Raw genomic sequence first — 19,279 nt, 5'->3', positions numbered from 1 at the left:
ACTGCTGCCCCTGTTTGCATCCCACATATCTTTCCTGCCCTCTCTCTGCAGCACCCATCGCCCACAGCAGCCCTGGGTGTTAGCCTGAACAACCTGGCTGGCTGTGTGTCCTGAACTGGCCAGTTTGCTCTTGAGAGATGGAAGAGAGATGGGTGAAGAATGGGAAGGGGCAGACAGAGAGAGGTATGAGGGAGGACAAAGAGAGAAAAAGGGAGAGGGAGGGAGGGAAAAAGAAGAGAGTTAAGGAATAGGTATGTTGGTTACTAGTTTGCCATCCATGTTCAGTTTCTTCCTTCTCCCACTTAAAAACCTTGCCCCAAATAATTTCTTCATATTTGAAAAAGAAAGGAATCCCTTGAATGATGACAAATGACATAATATGCGCTAACCTGATCTCTGATGAGAAACTGATTTATCGCCTATATTTCAGAGCCCTGGGAACGGTGACATGAAGGGATAAATGGATTTCAGGGCAGGCAGTGAATTTCTGAGGTGCATTTCAGAAGCTCTCCTCTAAACCATAAATAAAAACAGGTTGACTACAACCTGGCACGGGTGACTAGGACAAAACGTCATGCCACCCAGGACCATCAGTCAACACCCTCCTCACAATGCCCCAGGTGCATGACCAGATATTCTATATTCTACAGAGATGTTTCCCTAGCCGACTCTTCCAAGAGCTCATCGGGGGGAAAAAAGGCAGTTCAGAACACCAGAGCTTGAAAGCTATTACCCAGAAAAATATATTGGGGAGGTTGAGGGGTGGAAAAGAATACTACAATCTTCAGTAAAGTTAGCAGCAAGATCATAGTTTCAAAATACACCTGCCTCTCTCATTGCCCCCCCAAGACTGACCTCCCACCCTGAACCATTTACTAGCAACCCCAACAATCAAAGGGAACCAGGCACCAATACCCCTGTTCGAATATGAAATACGAGGGTAAGATGGTGGGGTGGGTGAGAGACACAGGCAGCTATAGGAATAGTGACTGCAGGGAGGACCGAGGCCAACAAATAAGAGAGAAGTTACACAGCTCTCCCTGGGAGGCAGAAGCCCCCAACCCCCAAATCTTCAACTCCATCCATTTCCTCCCTGGCAGGAGAAACTTTGTAAAGAAGTAGAGTCTATCTTTGGACATTTCATAGCAAAAGTGAATACACAGATTGACACTTACATTTCATTTGCTTGGAGATGGACTTGTTAGGTTCAAGCCAGTGCTGGGGAGAAAAAAAGAGAGAGATTGTGGGTCAAACGGCTGGACCATGTGATGCATACTTAATAACTAAAACAAATTTAATAAAGATATTCTTTTTCCAAAGTACAGCCTCAGTTCCCCATAGATATTCCTCAGGGTTCCACCCTCTAAAGATTAACATGAACAACTGGCAATAATAATACCACAGGCAAGGGTATAAATTACAGAGAATTAATACTTTCTAAGTAGTATTTGAGTCATACAGTTGCTAGGAGAGAAGGACAAGGGAGAAAACATGCACTTAAATTGGATGTTCCAGTGGCTCTAGTTGGCTCCTAGGTGATTCTTTGAGCTCCACTGCTCTGGGCAAACCACAGATGGCTAAAGACTTTGACATCTGTGACCTCTACGAGTCACAGTCCAGCAGCATCCTTTCAGGTTAACAGTGGGCCAAGCCAGCATTAGCTCTGTCACACACAGAGGCAATTCTTCCTTCACAGTAGGGAGGAACATATTATTTTAAATATCTTATTTCAGAGGCCTGAGGTCATCAAGAAGCAAAATCAGCTCCAACACAAAACAAAGAAGCCCAAAGTCCTGAATAGCTCAGAATCGTGTTACTGACAGGTATCTGAAGCAGACACAATGCTGGCCCCAGCGCCTAGCTCTCTCCACACCATGAGTGAAGGTCACTTCGACATGCCGAGATCAGGGCAGCCTCTGATATCACTAACCATGATGCCCCTGAAGCTGCTTAAGGAACGTCAGGAAGCATCACTTTATACACCAGATATACGATAAGCATCACTTATCATACAAGATGATAAGAGGGGTGCCAATGGGTATCCATCCAGATGTCAGGGACCCCTCACTTATGGGGCACCCACTCCCTGCTGATTACTGGAGACGAAAGAGGAGGAAACTTACCGTTAGTTGAGCACTTACACCTCACTCTATCTCATTTGTGGCATCCAGTAAGCCTCAAGGTTCTGTATTATCCCTATTGTTTGATGTAAATGCATAGCCATAAAGTTTAACAGGAGCTAGCATTGTTGTGTGCTCAGTAAGTGCCAGACTTTCCAAGAGTTTCCATGAGCTATCACTACCACCCTATTTACAGATGAGAAATCTTGGGCTCAGGATGTTAAAGAACTTCCCAAGGAAATGGCAAAGGGAAGAAATGGTGAAGCTAGCGCTCAGTGGGATTCCAGAGCACAGGCCCTTAACCTCAGGCACGTGGCCTCCCAACAGATCAGTTCACTCTAAAATGTATTATTCTCCTTGCTGAACACTCCCTACCTCCCCAGGAGCTGGAGAATTGAGCGTTCCAATCAGTAGTCTCCAATCTTGGGTTTCAGATCTCTGCAAGTCTTTAAACAAGAATGGGGGTCTTTTGGCTATTTAAAATAAATCTAACTCTTCTAAATGAAGAATCTGCCAGAAAACCATGCATTTACCCTTGACATGTTGCACAAGCAAACTAATATAGCAAATTTCTTTGCTTCTGGCCAAAATTATACCAACTCATGTTGGGAACCCTGATTTTTTTATTGTGGTAAAATATACATAACATAAAATTCACCATTCTAACCATTTTTAAGTGTATAGTTCAGTGATATTAAATACATTCATAACGGTGTGCTACCATCACCACCATCCATCTCCAGAACTCTTTTCATCTTGTAATATTTAAACTCTATACCTATTAAACAATAACTCCCATTTCCCCTATCCTCTTGGCCCTTGGTACCATTGTACTTTTGGTTATCTCCTTCTAATCAGAAATTATGCTTGGACTTTACACAGTTAAAATTGAACAGTGAGAAAGGCATATTGATTATACCACTTACTAGGTATATAACCTTGGGCAGAATGTTTAATTTCTGTCTCAATTTCACAACTATAAAGTGGGAATAGTAATAGTACCTACCTTGTAAGGTTGTTGTGACGATTTTAAAAGTCAATAAAAAGTTAATAAACGTAAGGTTGCTGAAACAGTGCCTGGCACGTGAAAAATACTCAACGAATGCTTGTTTGCTGTTGCTGTTGTTGTTACTTAATAAGTACAGTTTAATTGGTAGACCACATCTTTCAATATATGGGACACATGGAAGAGAATAATAAGAGGGGCCTCTGGTGATTAAATTACTTTTCTAGAAGTAAATAAATAGGATAATTTAGAGCTAAGCCATGAAAACAAATAACAGCAGCCTGAGATCAATAACTATTGCTACTGTTTCACAAAAGAGGATCACCAGTCATTTTGCTAATAAAGTCTGAAATATAAATAAGTTTTCCAAATTCTCCTCGCTTGGCATTCTTTAAATTCCTTAGCCCTTCTCTGCCTAACTTCAGCCTACCTCTCCACCTTCTCACTGCCTCCGGGAATGACAGGTAAGTTTCATTTTGTGTGCCCACACTAGTTAGTTGGTGGTAATCTCCCAGAGCTGTGAGGAAAACTCCAAGACTGTGTGAAGGCTTAGAGACAATGAGTGCGGTGATGGATTGGTTACGTCTGCTGTGCCATGATGGATTGAGTATGTCTCCCACCGAGGGGGAGGAAACATTTAAGGCATGCCGCAAGGTATTTGCCATCTGTGCCCTACATAAATTATTTACTTTAAATGAACTGGTCTTCTCATTGTCCTACAAAATACGCCCTGCAGTTTCTGATCGGCTCCAACCTTCCTCTTCCTCTCAGCCTATTCATATTCTGCCCTTGCCTCTCAATTACCTTTGCCTACAATATAATCACTCACTATATACATTTCCAAGACAGCTATTCTTCCCCAATGGGATAGTCATAGGGTATAGAGTCCTAAGAAAAATAAGCCAGCAGTAATCATGTTTCAAGGGATTACAGAAAATCATTTCTTCAAAGAGCTCAATTTATTAGTATGTACTAAAATTTAAAAACCTGACTGGCCTATGGCCTAGCAATTCCTTTATTCTCTAATTTGGCCATGTGAACAAAGAGGAAAAAACCAGAATTTTCACTGCAATATTATATAAAATTACAAAATATTAGAAATAACATTAATGGCCATAATCAGGAATATGGGTAAATAAATTCTGGGTAATTCTGCAGCAGTGTTTTATAGGAGGTAAATCTTTATATGTAACATGGTTGAATCCCTAAGGCACAGTTTGGGATGAAAAAAGTGAACTGCAAAATTAATAACTGTGGCCAGAGTTAGTTCCCAAATTGTGCACTGAAGCATCCCAGGGAAGTGCAGCCATACTAGACGTCTGCTGGACACCGTGCAAACTATGAGCTCAAGGAGGTCCACAGTTCCAATATTAGAACATATTATAATCCTTTTGATGTCATTCGTTTTGCAAAGTTGGGTTTCCAGTGGTTGCTGTGATTGAAAACGAGTACCGTGCAAAAATAGGTGTGGAACAGGCAATGAGTGTGGTAGCATCTGATCTGATCCCAGGATTTGAGAGCCATGGAGTGTCCAATAAGCACATACTGCCTATGAGTAAGTAATTATGGTTAAGAATAAACTGAAAATACTCTTTTCATGTGTGTAATGTTTTAAATGTCTACTAAGGCCATAATGGCTATGTTAGGACATAAATACTAAGTTGTTTGGATCTAACTCTTATTTAGATGGAACTGTTAAATATGTTTTTGACCTAGGGCACCATGAAATAATTACTAAGATACTGAAAGAGCCATAAACCAAGAAAGTTTGAGAACCTCTGAACTATGGTATCATACAATTAATGTGTCTTCTCTTTTTTTTAATAGCATCTTATTGTTTTATTTTTTAAAAATTAATTAATTAATTAATTAATTTTGGCTGTGCCGGGTCTTAGTTGCGGCATGAGGGATCTTTAGTTGCAGCATGCGGACTTCATAGTTGTGGCATGTGGGCTTCTTAGTTGCGGCATGCAGACTCTGAGTTGCAGCATGCATGCGGTATCTAGTTCCCTGACCAGGGATTGAACCTGGGCCCCCTGCATTGGCAGCACAGTGACTTACCCACCGGACCACCAGGGAAGTCCCTTAATGTGTTTTCTTTTAAAAAGTAGAAAGTACAAAACACTACCATATATTTTCAAAGAATACATAACAAGCATCTAAATGTATTTTCAAACATCTAAAATGCTACTAAATTGATCCAGTGAGGCGGGTAACTGGGAGAGAACAGGAATTTAGTGGTGTTGGTCAAAGAAAACCATGACTTCCATTTTATCTGTGATATTTTAACTTAAATTTTTACATGTATTCATGCATTACATAAATATTTAAAAATCAATTGAAAAGAAAAACCTAAGCTCTATCCAGAGAATAAAAGTGGATTTCATGTAATTTAGACTCAAGAGGAAGAATTTCATATATAACAGGCAGATGCCAAAGGCAGCCATGCACCCAGGGTTGACAGTGCCATCTGACTCGGGAGCCAGCCAGCCCTGAATTCAGATGCCAGCTCCGCCACTTACTAGTGAGTGGTGTGACCTCCATCAAGTTCCTCTGTTTCCTCACAGCATCATCGTGAGGTTTAAATGGGTTAATTCATTTAGAAGCCCTTAGAACAGAGCTTGGATCGTAGTGAAGGCTCAATAAACACCAGCTGCTCCCATCTTCCTCCCGTTCACTGAGACTCCTAAGTTGGTGCCATGGTGGTGAGCCCACATTTGTCACTCTCTTCCTCTCTCCCTCCCCACCCCACCTGCCTTCTGCTCTACATGAACATATAATTCTCCTTCCTTCTTTCATTCTTCCTTTTAGAGTTAAGAGCTGGGCAATGAAGTTGAGTCTGGACTACACCAACAACTCCTGCTGAGACTGTCTGTACAGATGGATTACACGCTCATGAGAAAATAACAGCCATGATGTGGTGTGCTTGGTAATTAGATATAAGGCTTAGAACATCTATCACATTGCTATTTTCCCCTTCAATTGCTACTTGGAATATATGATATCTTTTTAAGTCTGTTTCCTTGCTGAAAACTGATATTCCCAGAGAGAGGAAGAAAGGAAAACGTGCCAACCAAATATCTGAATTTGAGGCTGAAACTTTCCTTTCCTCAACTCTTATTTAGCATAAAAATTGCAAAGACTAAGGAAGCTAATACCCAATCATCGATTCTACTTACTGAGCTTCGGGAGAAAGATGAACCAGAGGATGCATCCTTAGCATGATTTGAAAGTATCAGGAAGGTGCCTGCAGGAGGGTGTGTGAAGGCTCAGCCCAGATCCCCTTTCCCTTTTGTCTGACTTTTTTTTAGAAGGCTGCTCTCAGGTTACTGGAATCCATTTCGAGGTAGAGAATGAACCTTGCCACCTACCCCCACCCCAATCCCACAAGAAGTCAGCTCTTAACTAATAACTGACAGATGTGGGAGGATAAATACCTCTGCTCCCTTAGCTGGGACATCTCTAAGGCATGACCTACACTCTTCCTGAGCTCCTCTGTGGGACTGGGCCTAAGTTACTTTCTACTTGACTCTGCCCAACATCGCACACTTGCACACCCTCCTTCTCTTCCATGTCCAATCCCCCACTCTCCTAAAATCTTCTCTTGGGAGCATTTCCTAATAAAACTGGATTTTTATCTCAGGTTCTGCTTTCTAGGAACTGAACCTAAGACAGCCTCCCTAACTCTCCACCAAAAACTGCCCTCCATGGTATTTAAAATTCTTCTATTCAACGTTTATTCCTTTCACCTTAGGCCTGAGCCCTGGTAACTTGCACATGCCCTGTAAGGGGTCCCAATTTAGTACTGTTTTCAGTATTGACCACCTAGCCTGACTACAATTCAAGTCATTTCTTAGAACAAATATATTTTGATTGACAGTAGCTTGAAGAAAAAGAGGAAGAGTAGAAGATAGCTACACAAAAGAGGTGAAAAGTTGACAGGTGCCTAAATCCTCTAGGCCCTGATTTCCTTCTCTGTGATGTTGTGGGTTGGGGTTAGCAGATTCCAAAGCCCCTAAGATTTCTTTAAGCTCTCACATTCCACATACTATGAAGTGAAGGATGAGAACATTGCCGACAAATGTTTCTTTCTTTTTAATTTTGCTGCTGCATTTAGCCCTAAGAGATCATTTTTCTCTACCCCATCACAGAAATGATGCACTTCTTTCATACTTTCTAATTTTGGCTTGTCTGGGGAAAAAGAGTGTGGGTGTGAGTTAGTGATTTATGACTAAGTAGATTGATTTTCTATTTGGTAGCTGCTGAGATTAAAAAAAAAAAAACAAAAGCTCCCCAAAGTAAACAATATAACACTTAGTTATCCTCAATGCTGGGCTTCTGTTGAAATTGATCCAGCCTATGATTACAGAATAAATTACACACCCCTCTGTTATCTTTCTCAAAACCCTTGGTTCCCTACACCAAAGTAATCGGTAGACTAAAGAAATGTGTTAAATAGCCAATGGGGCTTTAAACAAGAATGAATGTACCTTCCCAAACAGGAGATTGTTTTTCCCCTCAATAGTAACCAGATCCAAAATCTGACCAATTCCCATCATGGCCCTGAAAAGATGGCCTGATTCTCACATCTCACCTGGACAAAGCCCCAAAGTAACTCAGTCCCTGCATTAGCTAGCCAATTTATGCCATTTCTAGGCCCTTCAGCCTTTGCTGGGGAAAAAACAACGCCATCGAAATGAATGCAGCCTTAACAGTGTTCTGGATAATAAAGTTAGCCTAGGCCCTAGTTATTTCACTCCCAGGAACAATGGTTTCCACTCCAGTTTCAATAAAATCTACGGCAACAAAAATATCTGCAGATCAGGTATACTCAAAGTTATTGTCCGTTCGTAAGTCAATCTACGTAAGAAAACCTCCATGGCTTTGTTACGGTGTTTTTTACTCCTTCAGCCGTAACTGCTTTTGCTTTCTAGGTTCTTAAGGATGAGCAAAATAGAAGTAACTGCGAGGAGAAGAAACACTGCAGGGAACAGGAAAGCATAAGCACCTTTTTTTTCCATAAAGGACCAGATTGTAATTATTTTAAGCTTTGTGATCCATATGGTCTCTGTCAGGACTACTCAGCTCTGCCATTGGAACATAAAAGCAGCCACAGACACAGAAATGAATAGAAGTAGCTGTGTTCCAAAAAAACTTTATTTAGAAAAACAGATGAGGGCCATCCTGACCCTTGTGTGCCAACCTCTGCTCTACATCCAAGAAATCCATAATGCACACTTAAAGAAAAAGCTAGTAGTGGTCTGAAATACAATAGAGTTTGTAAAAAGTATTTGTTGCTGTGCATCTTAAAGTACAGTAAAATACCAAATGCAATCATAAGGGAAATTATGGGATTCCTTCATGCTTGTTACAATGGAATTTACCACTGTGTAACATTTGCTGTCATGTCATATAAATTTAACAACACTATCAGCCAAATTTTTTCTAAAGTCAAAGGTTTCCTAGTCGCCAGACCCATGGATCTTTTCAAACTGTTTAAAGCATGGAATAGTAAAAAGATAAGTTATATATGTTGATAATATGGAGTAATGCATTTAAACAACCACCTATGGCGTAGATACTTTGAGTATCCCCATTTTACAGATAAAGAAATTGAGGCACAGGTTAAGGTCAAAGTCATACAAACAGCAAATGGCAGGGACAGGATTTGACCCCATCTTCCTGGTGTCAGTGCTCTTAGCACTTGAGCAGTAATGTCCTCTGATCTTCCCTCTTCTTGATATTTGAAACTGCAGCTCATTCCTTTTCATTAATTCTGTAACTACCCATATGCTTCCAGAATGTCTCTCTCTCCTCGTTCTGTTCTTTCTGCTCTGTATGTTCCTGGTCAGTCTCCACTGCAGGTTTCTCCTTCTGGACCATCCTTTAAAATATAGATGTTCTTCAGCTTTCAGATTCTCCTCTCCGTTTATACTCTCTCCCTCAGCACTGCAATCTATTTCTCAGGGCTTTAAAGTAGTAAGGACCCCATGGGCTCCAAAAATCTCCATCTGTGCCCTAAAACTTTTTCAGTAAGCTTCAGATCAATACTTTCAACTATACCCTAAACCTCTCTACCTCAACATCTCACAGTCATCCCAACTCAACATGTCCAAAACTTATCAACCCACTCTCTTTGTACAGTTTATCTGGTAAATGGTTCTACTTGTGCTTGGAACCCATGTAAGAAGTCCAAACACTCTGCTGGAAAGGCCATGTGGAGAGGCCCCAAAAACACATGCAGAGGGAAGGGGCCCCCAAGCCCCACCTTCCAGTCATCCCCATCGAGGTACCAGGCATATGAATAAAGATGTCTTGGACAACCTCAGACCAGACCAGCCATCAGCTGAGTGAGCCCAGTCAATCCCATGCAGAGCTGAAGAATCACACAGCTGAGCCCTGCTCAAATTCCTGACCCACAAAATCCTGAAATATAATAAAATTGTGTTGCTTGAAGCCACTAAGTTTTGGGGAGACTTGTTACACAGCAATAGATAACTATAACTCTTCCTCCTTGTTACGGACTGAATGTGCCCCTGTACCACAAATCCACATGCTGAAGCCCTAACCCCAATGTGATAGTCCTGAAGGTAAGGCCTTTGGGAAGTAATAAGGTTTAAAAAGAAGTCACGAGAGTATGACCCACACGTTGGGATTACTGTCCTTGTAAGATGACAAAGAAAAACCAGAACTCTCTCTTGAGCCCCTCCCACCCACCACCCTGCCACGTGAGGACACAGGGAGGAGGCAGCCACCTGCAAGCCTAAAAGACAATTTTTGCCAGGAACCAAATCCATCAGCACCTTGCTCTTGGACTATCCAGCCTCTAGAACTGTGAGAAATAAATGTCCTGTTTAATCACCTAGTCTACGGTATTTTCTTGTAGCAGCCCAAGCTGCCTAAGATACTCATCATTACCTCCATAACACACAATTACAAGTGAACTCTGAAAGATATCTGCTGGAGCATGAATGAAAAAGAAATAGGTCTGCTTCATACTGTCATTTCCTAATCTCTACTGTTTTTGTTTCTCCAAGTGATACACTATACTCATACTTACATTCCAGCCTCTTCCCAGCTGGACTTAAAAACTGTCTTTAAAGTTATATTGAAACTTCCAAACCTGCTCGTCTCCATTCAGCTCTGATGCTCTTCCCTGCTGGAAGCCTCCAGTGAGTGCTTCTCTTTATAATGATGGCACTTAAACCTTACCTCTCTAATTAATTTCTACCTTCATCTGAACCAAACCCAGGAAGTTCCCACCACAAAGGAGAAAGATTGTCCTACATTGGATATCTTCCCATTTTTTCTAACTCAGAGATAAAATGGCATTTCCCAGCCTTACTTATTCTTTTGTCTGCCTTTTTAAAAAAGTTTCGGGACTTCCCCAGAGGTCTAGTGGTTAAGACTCCGCCTTCCAATGCAGGGGTTGTGGGTTTGATCCCTGGTCAGGGAACTAAGGTCCCACATGTCACAGGGTGCGGCCAAAAATTTTTTTTTTAAAGTTTCAAGTGTACAACATAGTGGTTCAATAATTTTATACATTAAAAATATATCACCATGGTAAGTCTGGTTACCGTCTGTCACCATACAAACTTATGACAACATTATTGACTATATTCCCCATGATGTACATTATATTCCCATAATTTATTTATTTTATAATTAGAAGTTTGTACTTCTTAATCTCCCTCACTTATTTCACTCATTCCCCTACCCTTCTCCCCTCTGGCGACCACTAGTTTATTCTCTGTGAGTCTGTTTTTGTTTTGTTTTGCTTTTTAGACTCTACAAATAAGTGAGAGCAAGTACTATTTGTCTTCCTCTAATTTCACTTAGCATAATATCTTCTAGACCCATCCATATTGTTGCAAATGGCAAGATTTCATTTTTTAATATTTTTACATATAATCACATCTTCTTTATCCATTCATCTACTGATGGACACTTAGGTTGCTTTCATATCTTGGCTATTGTAAACAGTGCTGAAATGAACACTGGAGTGTATATATCTTTTCAAATTAGTGTTTTTGTTTTCTCTGGGTAAATACCCACAAGTGAAATTGCTGAATCATATGGCAGTCTCACTTTTAACTTTTTGAGGAACCTCTGTAGGGTTTTCCATAGTGGCTGCACCAATATACATTCCCACAACAGTGCACAAGCGTTCTTTTTTCTCCATTTTCTCACCGACACTTCGTATTTGTTGACTTTTTGGTTACTGTTATTTTGACAGATGTGAGGTGATGCTTCATTCTGGTTTCAATTTGCATTTCCCTGATGATTAATGATGTTGAGCAGCTTTTCATGTGTCTGTTGGCCATCTGTATGTCTCCCTTGGAAAAATGTCTATTCAGGTCCTCTGCCCATGTTTTAATCTGGTTGTTTGTTTTTCTGATGTTGAGTTGTATGAGTTCTTTGTATATCTTGGATATTATCCCCGTATCTGATATATCTTTGCAAACTTCTTCTCCAATTCAGTAGGCTGCCTTTTCATTTTGTTGAGAGTATACTTCACTGTGCAAAAGTTTTTTAGTTTAACAATCCCATTTGTTTATTTTTGTTTTTGTTTCCCTTGCCTGAGGAGACTTATCCAAAAGATATTACTAAGATTGATGCCAAGGTGCATACTGCCTGTTTTTTCTTCTAGGAGTTTTATGGTTTCAGGTCTTACATTTAAGTCTTTAATCCATTTTGAGTTTATTTTTGTGTATGGTATGAGAAAGTAGGACAGTTTGATTCTTTTGTGTAGCTGTCCAATTTTCTCATCACCATTTATTGAAGAGGCTGTCTTTTCCCCATTGTGTATCCTTGCATCCTTTGTCATAGATTAATTGACCATCTAAGTGTGGGTTTATTTCTGGGATCTCTATTCTGTTCCCTTGAACTTTGTGTCTGTTTCCATGCCAGTACCATACTGTTTTGATTATTATAGGTTTATAATATAGTTTGAAATCAGGGAGCATGATACCTCCAGCTTTGCTCTTTCTCAAGATTGTTTTGGCTATTCAGGGTCTTTTGATTCCATACAAATTTTAGAATTATTTGTTCTAGTTCTGTGTAAAATGTAATTGGTATTTTGATAGGGATTGCATTGAATCTGTAGATTGCCTTGGGCAGAATGATCATTTTAACAATGTTAATTCTTCCAATCCATGAGAACAGTATAACTTTCCATTTGTTTGTGTTGTCTTCAATTTCTTTTATCAATGTCTTATAGTTTTCTGAGTACAGGTTTTTTTACCTCCTTAGTTAGATTTATTCCTGGGTATTTTATTCCTTTTGATGCAATTGTAAATGGGGTTGTTTTCTTAATTTCTCTTTCTGATAGTTTGTTGTTAGTATATAGTAACACAACAGATTTCTGTATGTTAATTTTGTATCCTTCAACTTTACGGAATTCATTTATTAGTTCTAATAGTTTTTTGGTGGTGAATTTGGGATTTTCTATGTACAGTAAGTCCCCTACATACGAACGAGTTCCATTCCAAGCATGTTCATAAGTCCAATTTGTTCATAAGTCCAACAAAGTTAGCCTAGGTTCCCAACCAGCACAATCGGCTATATAGTACTGTACTGCAATAGGTTTGTAATACTTTTCACACAAATAACACACAAAAAACAAACACAAAAATAAATAAAATGTTTTTTTTGTTTGTTTGGGGTTTTTTTGTGGTACGCGGGCCTCTCACTGTTGTGGCCTCTCCTGTTGCGGAGCACAGGCTCCGGACGCGCAGGCTCAGCGGCCATGGCTCACGGGCCCAGCCACTCCATGGCATGTGGGATCTTCCCGGACCGGGGCACTAACCCACGTCCCCTGCATCGGCAGGCGGACTCCCAATCACTGCGCCACCAGGGAAGCCCTGTTTGTGTTTTTGATATTGAGGTACATGAGCTGCTTGTACATTTTGGAGATTATTCCTTTGTCAGTTGCTTCATTTGCAAATATTTTCTTCCATTCTGAGGGTTGTCTTTTTGTCTTGTTTATGGTTTCCTTTGCTGTGCAAAAGCTTTGAAGTTTCATTAGCTCCCATTTGTTTATTTTAGTTTTTATTTTCATTTCTCTAGGAGGTGGGTCAAAAAGGATCTTGCTGTGATTTATGTCAAAGAGTGTTCTGCCTATGTTTTCCTCTATGAGTTTTATAGTGTCTGGCCTTACATTTAGGTCTTTAATCCATTTTGAGCTTATTTTTGTGTATGGTGTTAGGAAGTGTTCTAATTTCATTCCTTTACATGTAGCTGTCCAGTTTTCCCAGAACCACTTATTGAAGAGGCTGTCTTTTCTCCATTGTAGAACCTTGCCTCCTTTATCAAAGATAAGGTGACCATATGTGCGTGGGTTTATCTCTGGGCTTTCTATCCTGTTCCATTGATCTATATTTCTGTTTTTATGCCAGTACCATACTGTCTTGATTACTGTAGTTTTGTAGTATAGCCTGAAGTCAGGGATTCTGATTCATCCAGCTCCATTTCTTCCCCCCAAGATTGCTTTGGCTATTCGGGGTCTTTTGTGTTTCCATACAAATTGTGAAAATTTTTTTTCTAGTTCTGTGAAAAATGCCATTGGTAGTTTGTTGGGATTGCATTGAATCTGCAAATTGCTTTGGGTAGTAGAGTCATTTTCACAATGTCGATTCTTCCAATCCAAGAACACGGTCTATCTCTCCATCTGTTTGTATCATCTTTACTTTCTGTCATCAATGTCTTATAGTTTTCTGCATACAGCTCTTTTGTCTACTTAGGTAGGTTTATTCCTAGATATTTTATTCTTTTTGTTGCAGTGGTAAATGCGAGTGTTTCCTTAATTTCTCTTTCAGATTTTTCATCATTGGTGTAGAGGAATGCAAGAGATTTCTGTGCATTAATTTTGTATCCTACTACTTTACCAAATTCATTGATTAGCTCTATTAGTTTTCTGGTAGCATCTTTAGGTTTCTCTATGTATAGTATCATGTCATCTGCACAGTATCATGTCATCTGCAAACAGTGACAGTTTTACTTCTTCTTTTCTGATTTGGATTCCTTTTATATCTTTTTCTTCTCTCTTTGCTGTGGCTAAAACTTCCAAAACTATGTTGAATAATAGTGGTGAGAGTGGGCAACCTTGTCTTGTTCCTGATCTTGGAGAAAATGGTTTCAGTTTTTCACCATTGAGAATGATGTTGGCTCTGGATGCGTCATATATGGCCTTTATTATGTGAGGTAGGTTCCCTCTATGCCTATTTTCTGGAGAGTTTTTATCATAAATGGGTGTTGAATTTTGTCGAAAGCTTTTTGTGCATCTATTGAGATTATCATATGGTTTTTCTCCTTCAATTTGTTAATATGGTGTATCACATTGATTGATTTGTATATATTGAAGAATCCTTGCATTCCTGGGGTATACCCCACTTGATCATGGTGTATGATCCTTTTAATGTGTTGTTGGATTCTGTTTGCTAGTATTTTGTTGAGGATTTTTGCATCTATGTTCATCAGTGACATTGGCCTGTAGTTTTCTTTCTTTGTGACATCCTTGTCTGGTTTTGGTATCAGGGTGATGCTGGCCTCATAGAATAAGTTCAGAAGCATTCCTTCCTCCTCAATTTCTTGGAATAGTTTGAGACAGATAAATGTTAAATGTTTGGTAGGATTCACCTGTGAAGCCATCTGGTCCTGGACTTCTATTTGTTGGGAGGTTTTTTTTAAATTACTGATTCCATTTCATTACTGGTAATTGGTCTGTTCATATTTTCTATTTCTTCCTGATTCAGTCTTGGAAAATTGTACATTTCTAGCAATTTTTCCATTTCTTCTAGGTTATCATTTTGTTGGCATATAATTGTTCTTAGAAATCTCTTATGATCCTTTGTATGTCTGTGATGTCAGTTGTAACTTCTCTTCCTTTATTTCTGATTTTATTTATTTAGGCCCTTTCTCTTTTTTTCTTGATGAGTCTGGCTAAAGGTTTATCAATTATGTGTATCTTTTCAAAGAACCAGCTCTTAGTATCATTGATCTTTTTCATTGTCTTTCTAGTCTCTATTTCATTTACCTTTGCTCTGATCTTTATTATTTCTTTCCTTCTCCTAACTTTGGGTTTTGTTTGTTTTTCTTTTTCTAGTTCCTTTAGATGTAGGTTTAGATTGTTTGAGATTTTTCCTGTTTCCTGAGGCAGGTGAATATCACTATAAAATTCCCTCTTAGAACTGCTTTTCCTGCGTCCCACAGATTTGAGATCATTGTCTTTCCATTTTCATTTCTCTCATTTTTTAAATTTCCTTTTTAATTTCTTCACTGCCCCATTGGTTGTTTAGTGGAATATTGTTTAGCCTCCACGTGTTCGTGTTTTGTGTTTTTTGTTTTTTTTCAGTTTTTCTCCTGTAGTTGATTTCTAGTCTTACAGCACTGTGGTCAGAAAAGGTGTCTGATATGATTTCCATCTTCTTAAGCTTATTGAGACTTGTTTTGTGGCCTAGCATATGATCTATCCTTGAGAATGTTGCATGTGCACTTGAAAAAATGCGTATGCAGTTGCTTTTGGATGGAATGTTCTATGTATATCTATTAAGTCCATTGGTCTCAAGTCTTGTTTAAGGCCAGTGTTTCCTTATTTTTTTTAAATTGGGGTATAGCTGTTTTACAATGTTGTGTTAGTTTCTGCTGTACAATGAAGTGAATCAGCCACATGTATACATATATCCCTTCCCTCTTGGACCTCCCTCCCACTCCCCCATCCCACCCTATCTAGGTCACCACAGAGCAGCAAGCTGAGCTCCCTGTGCTATACAGCAGGTTCCCACTAGCTATCTGTTTTACACATGGTAGTGTATATATGTCAATGCCAATCTCCCAGTTCATCCCACCCCCCTCCCCACCATGTCCACACGTCTGTTCTCTACATCTGCATCTCTACTCCTGCCCTGCAAATAGGTGCATCTGTACCATTTTTCTAGATTCCACATATATGCATTAATATATGATATTTGTTTTTCTCTTTCTGATTTACTTCACTCTGTATGACACTCTATGTCCATCCACATCTCTACAAATGACCCAATTTTGTTCCTTTTTATGGCTCACTAATATTCCATTGTATATATGTGCCACATCTTCTTTATCCATTCGTCTGTCAGTGAACATTTAAGCTGCTTCCATGTCCTTGCTATTGTAAATAGTCCTGCAATGAACACTGGGATTCATGTGTCTTTTTGAATTATGGTTTTCTCAGGGTATATGCCCAGTAGTGGGATTGCTGGGTTATATAGTAGTTCTAGTTTTAGTTTTTTAAGGACCCTCCATACTGTTTTCCATAGTGGTTGTATCAATTTACATTCCCATCAGCAGTGCAAGAGGATTCCCTTTTCTCCACACCCTCTCCAGCATTTATTGTTTGTAGATTTTTTGATGATGGCCATTCTGACCAGTGTGAGGTGATACCTCAGTGTAGCCAGTGTTTCCTTATTGATTTTCTGTCTGGATGATCTGTCCATTGATGTAAGTGGGGTTTTAAAGTCCTCTACTATTATTGTGTTACTGTCAATTTCTCTCTTTATGTCTGTTAATATTTGCTTTATGTATTTAGGTGCTCCTCTGTTGGGTACATATATGTTTACCATTCTTATATCTTCTTCTTGGATTGATCCCTTGATCATTATGTAACATCTGTCTTTGTCTCTTCTTACAGTCTTTGTTTTAAAGTCGATTTTGTCTGATATAAGTCTTGCTACTCCAGCTTTCTTTTCATTTTCATGGAATACTTGTTTCCACACCCTTACTTTCAGTCTGTGTGTGTGTCTTTAGATCTAACGTGAGTCTCTTGTAGACAGCATATATATTGGTCTTATTTTTGTATCCATTCAGCCACACTGTGTCCTTTGATTGGAGCATTTAGTCCACTTACATTTAAAGTAATTATTGATAGGTATGTACTTATTACCATTTTGTTAATTGTTTTGGGGCTGTCTTTGTAGTTATTTTTTGTTCCTTTCTTCTTTTGCTCTTTTGTGATTTGTTGACTGTATCCAGGGTCCCCAACCCACGGGACATGGACTGGTACCAGTCCACAGCTTGTTAGGAACCTGGCCACACAGCAGGAGGTGAGTGGTGGGCAAACGAGCAGAGCTTCATCTGCCGCTCCCCATTGCTCGCATTACCACATGAACCATCCCCACGTCCCCGTCAGTGGAAAAATTGTCTTCCATGAAACTGGTCCCTGCTGTCAAAAAGGTTGGGGACTGCTGGACTATATTTAGTGTGATATTTGGATTCCTTTCTCTTTTTTGCATATGTATCTGTTAAAGATTTTTGGTTTGTGGTTACCATGAGGATACACACACACACACACACACACGCACAATTTTTTAAAGTTGCTACGCTCCAAAGTTTGAATGCATTCTAACAACCCTGCATTTTTACTCCTCCCTCCATGTTTACTGTTTTTGACATCATATTTTACATCTTTTTGTTTTGTGTATCCCTTAACTACTTATTGTGGATATAGACGATTTTACTACTTTTGTCTTTTAACCTTCCTACTAGCTTTAAAAGCGATTGATCTACTACCTATACTACATGTTTGTCTTTACTTATGAGATTTCTCCTTTCATATTTCTAGTTGTGGTCTTATCTGCTTAGAAAAGTCCCTTTAACATTTCTCATAATGCCAGTTTAGTGTTGCTGAACTCTTAGCTTTTGCCTGTCTGTAAAACTCTTTGTCTCTTCTTCAAATCTGAATAAGAACCTTGCTGGGTAGACCATTCTTGGCTGTAGGTTTTTTTCTTTCAGCACTTTGAATATATCATGCCACTCCCTTTTGGCCTGCAAAATTTCTGCCAAAAAGTCAGCTCATAGTCTTATGCGAGTTCCCTTGTACACAACTAGTTGCTTTTCTCTTGCTGCTTTTAAGATTCTCTTTTTATAATTAAAATGGCAAAAGTTAATGTGTATTGGTGTGGAATTCTTGGGGTTTCTTTTGGGGGGCTCTTTGTGATTCCTGGACCGAAATGTCTTTTTTCTTTCCCACATTAGGGAAATTTTCAGCTATTTTTTCTTCAAATAAATTTTCTGACCCTTTCTCTCTTATCCATCTGGGACCCCTAAAATACAAATATTAATATGCTTGATGCTGTCCCAGAGATCTCTTAAACTATCCTCATTTTTTAAAATTCTTTTTCTTTTTTTTTTTTCTGTTCAGCTTGGGTGATTTCCACTGCTTTATCTTCCAGCTCACTGATCTGTTCCCCTGTATCATCTAATCTACTGTCAATTCCTTCTAGTTTATTTTTTTAGTTATTGTGTTCTTTAGCTTTTTTGTGGTTCTTTATATTTTCTAACTCTGTTAAATTTCTCACTGTGTTTATATTTTCTTCTCTCAAGTTTGTTGAGCATCGTTATGATCATCTTTGTGATCATTAACTTGAACCCATTTTCAGGTAGATTGCTTATCTCTACTTTGCTTAGTTCTTCTTCTGGGGTTTTGTCTTATCCCTTCATTTGGAACATATTCCTCTGTCTCCATTTTGCCTAAGGTTGGTTACATTTCTCACCATTCTATCAGTGTCCTTGTGATAGAATGAGTTCTCCAAAATGGCTGCTGCCAGTGTCTGTGTCCCTAGCAGGAGTCCCAATTGCCTCCTGCCTCTCCAGGAGGCTCTCCAAGATCACCAAGGGGGTCTGACCCAGGATCCTTTCAAATGACTGCCTCTTCACTGGGACTTGGGAGTGTATGAGATTTTGTGTGCACCCTTTAAGAGAAGAATCTTTTTCCTACATCCCTCTGGCTCTCCCATATGCAAGCCCTGCTTGCCTTCAAAGACAGATGTTCTGGGGGCCCATCTTCCTGGTGCAGGACCCCCAGGCTGGGCAGCCTGATGTGGGCCTCAGGGTCCTCACTTCATGGAGAAAACCTCTGCAATTGTGACTATCCTCCTGTCTCCTGTTTGTGGGTCACCTTCCAGGTGTGTGACCATACTGTGTCTCCACCCCTCCTACCTGTCATGTTATGGTTCTTTCTTTGTATCTTTAGTTGTGGAAGATCTTTTCTCCTAGTCTTCAGGTTGTTTTCATAGATAGCTGCCCTGTAAACAGTTGTAATTTTGGTATGCCCATGGAGGAAGGTCAGCTCAGGGTCTTCCTACTCTGCCATATTCCCAGAAGTTCTTCCTTATGTTTG

General features: G+C 39.6%; 1 protein-coding gene across 1 annotated transcript in view; it reads right to left on the bottom strand.

Moving 5' to 3' along the window:
* The window catches only part of FRMD3 (FERM domain containing 3), a 312,589-nt gene that overhangs the window by 130,944 nt on the left and 162,366 nt on the right, over positions 1-19,279 (bottom strand). The window contains exon 3 of the mRNA XM_022558882.2: positions 1,176-1,218. Within this exon, the coding sequence (XP_022414590.1) occupies positions 1,176-1,218 (43 nt within the window). The remainder of the gene's footprint in view (positions 1-1,175; positions 1,219-19,279) is intronic.

This window comes from Delphinapterus leucas, chromosome 6 (assembly GCF_059928025.1).
Source record: "Delphinapterus leucas isolate spDelLeu-1000000601 "Yukka" chromosome 6, BTC_Dleu_Yukka2, whole genome shotgun sequence".
NCBI classification, from domain to species: Eukaryota; Metazoa; Chordata; class Mammalia; order Artiodactyla; family Monodontidae; genus Delphinapterus; species Delphinapterus leucas.
This window is presented reverse-complemented; position numbering and strand designations above follow the sequence as displayed.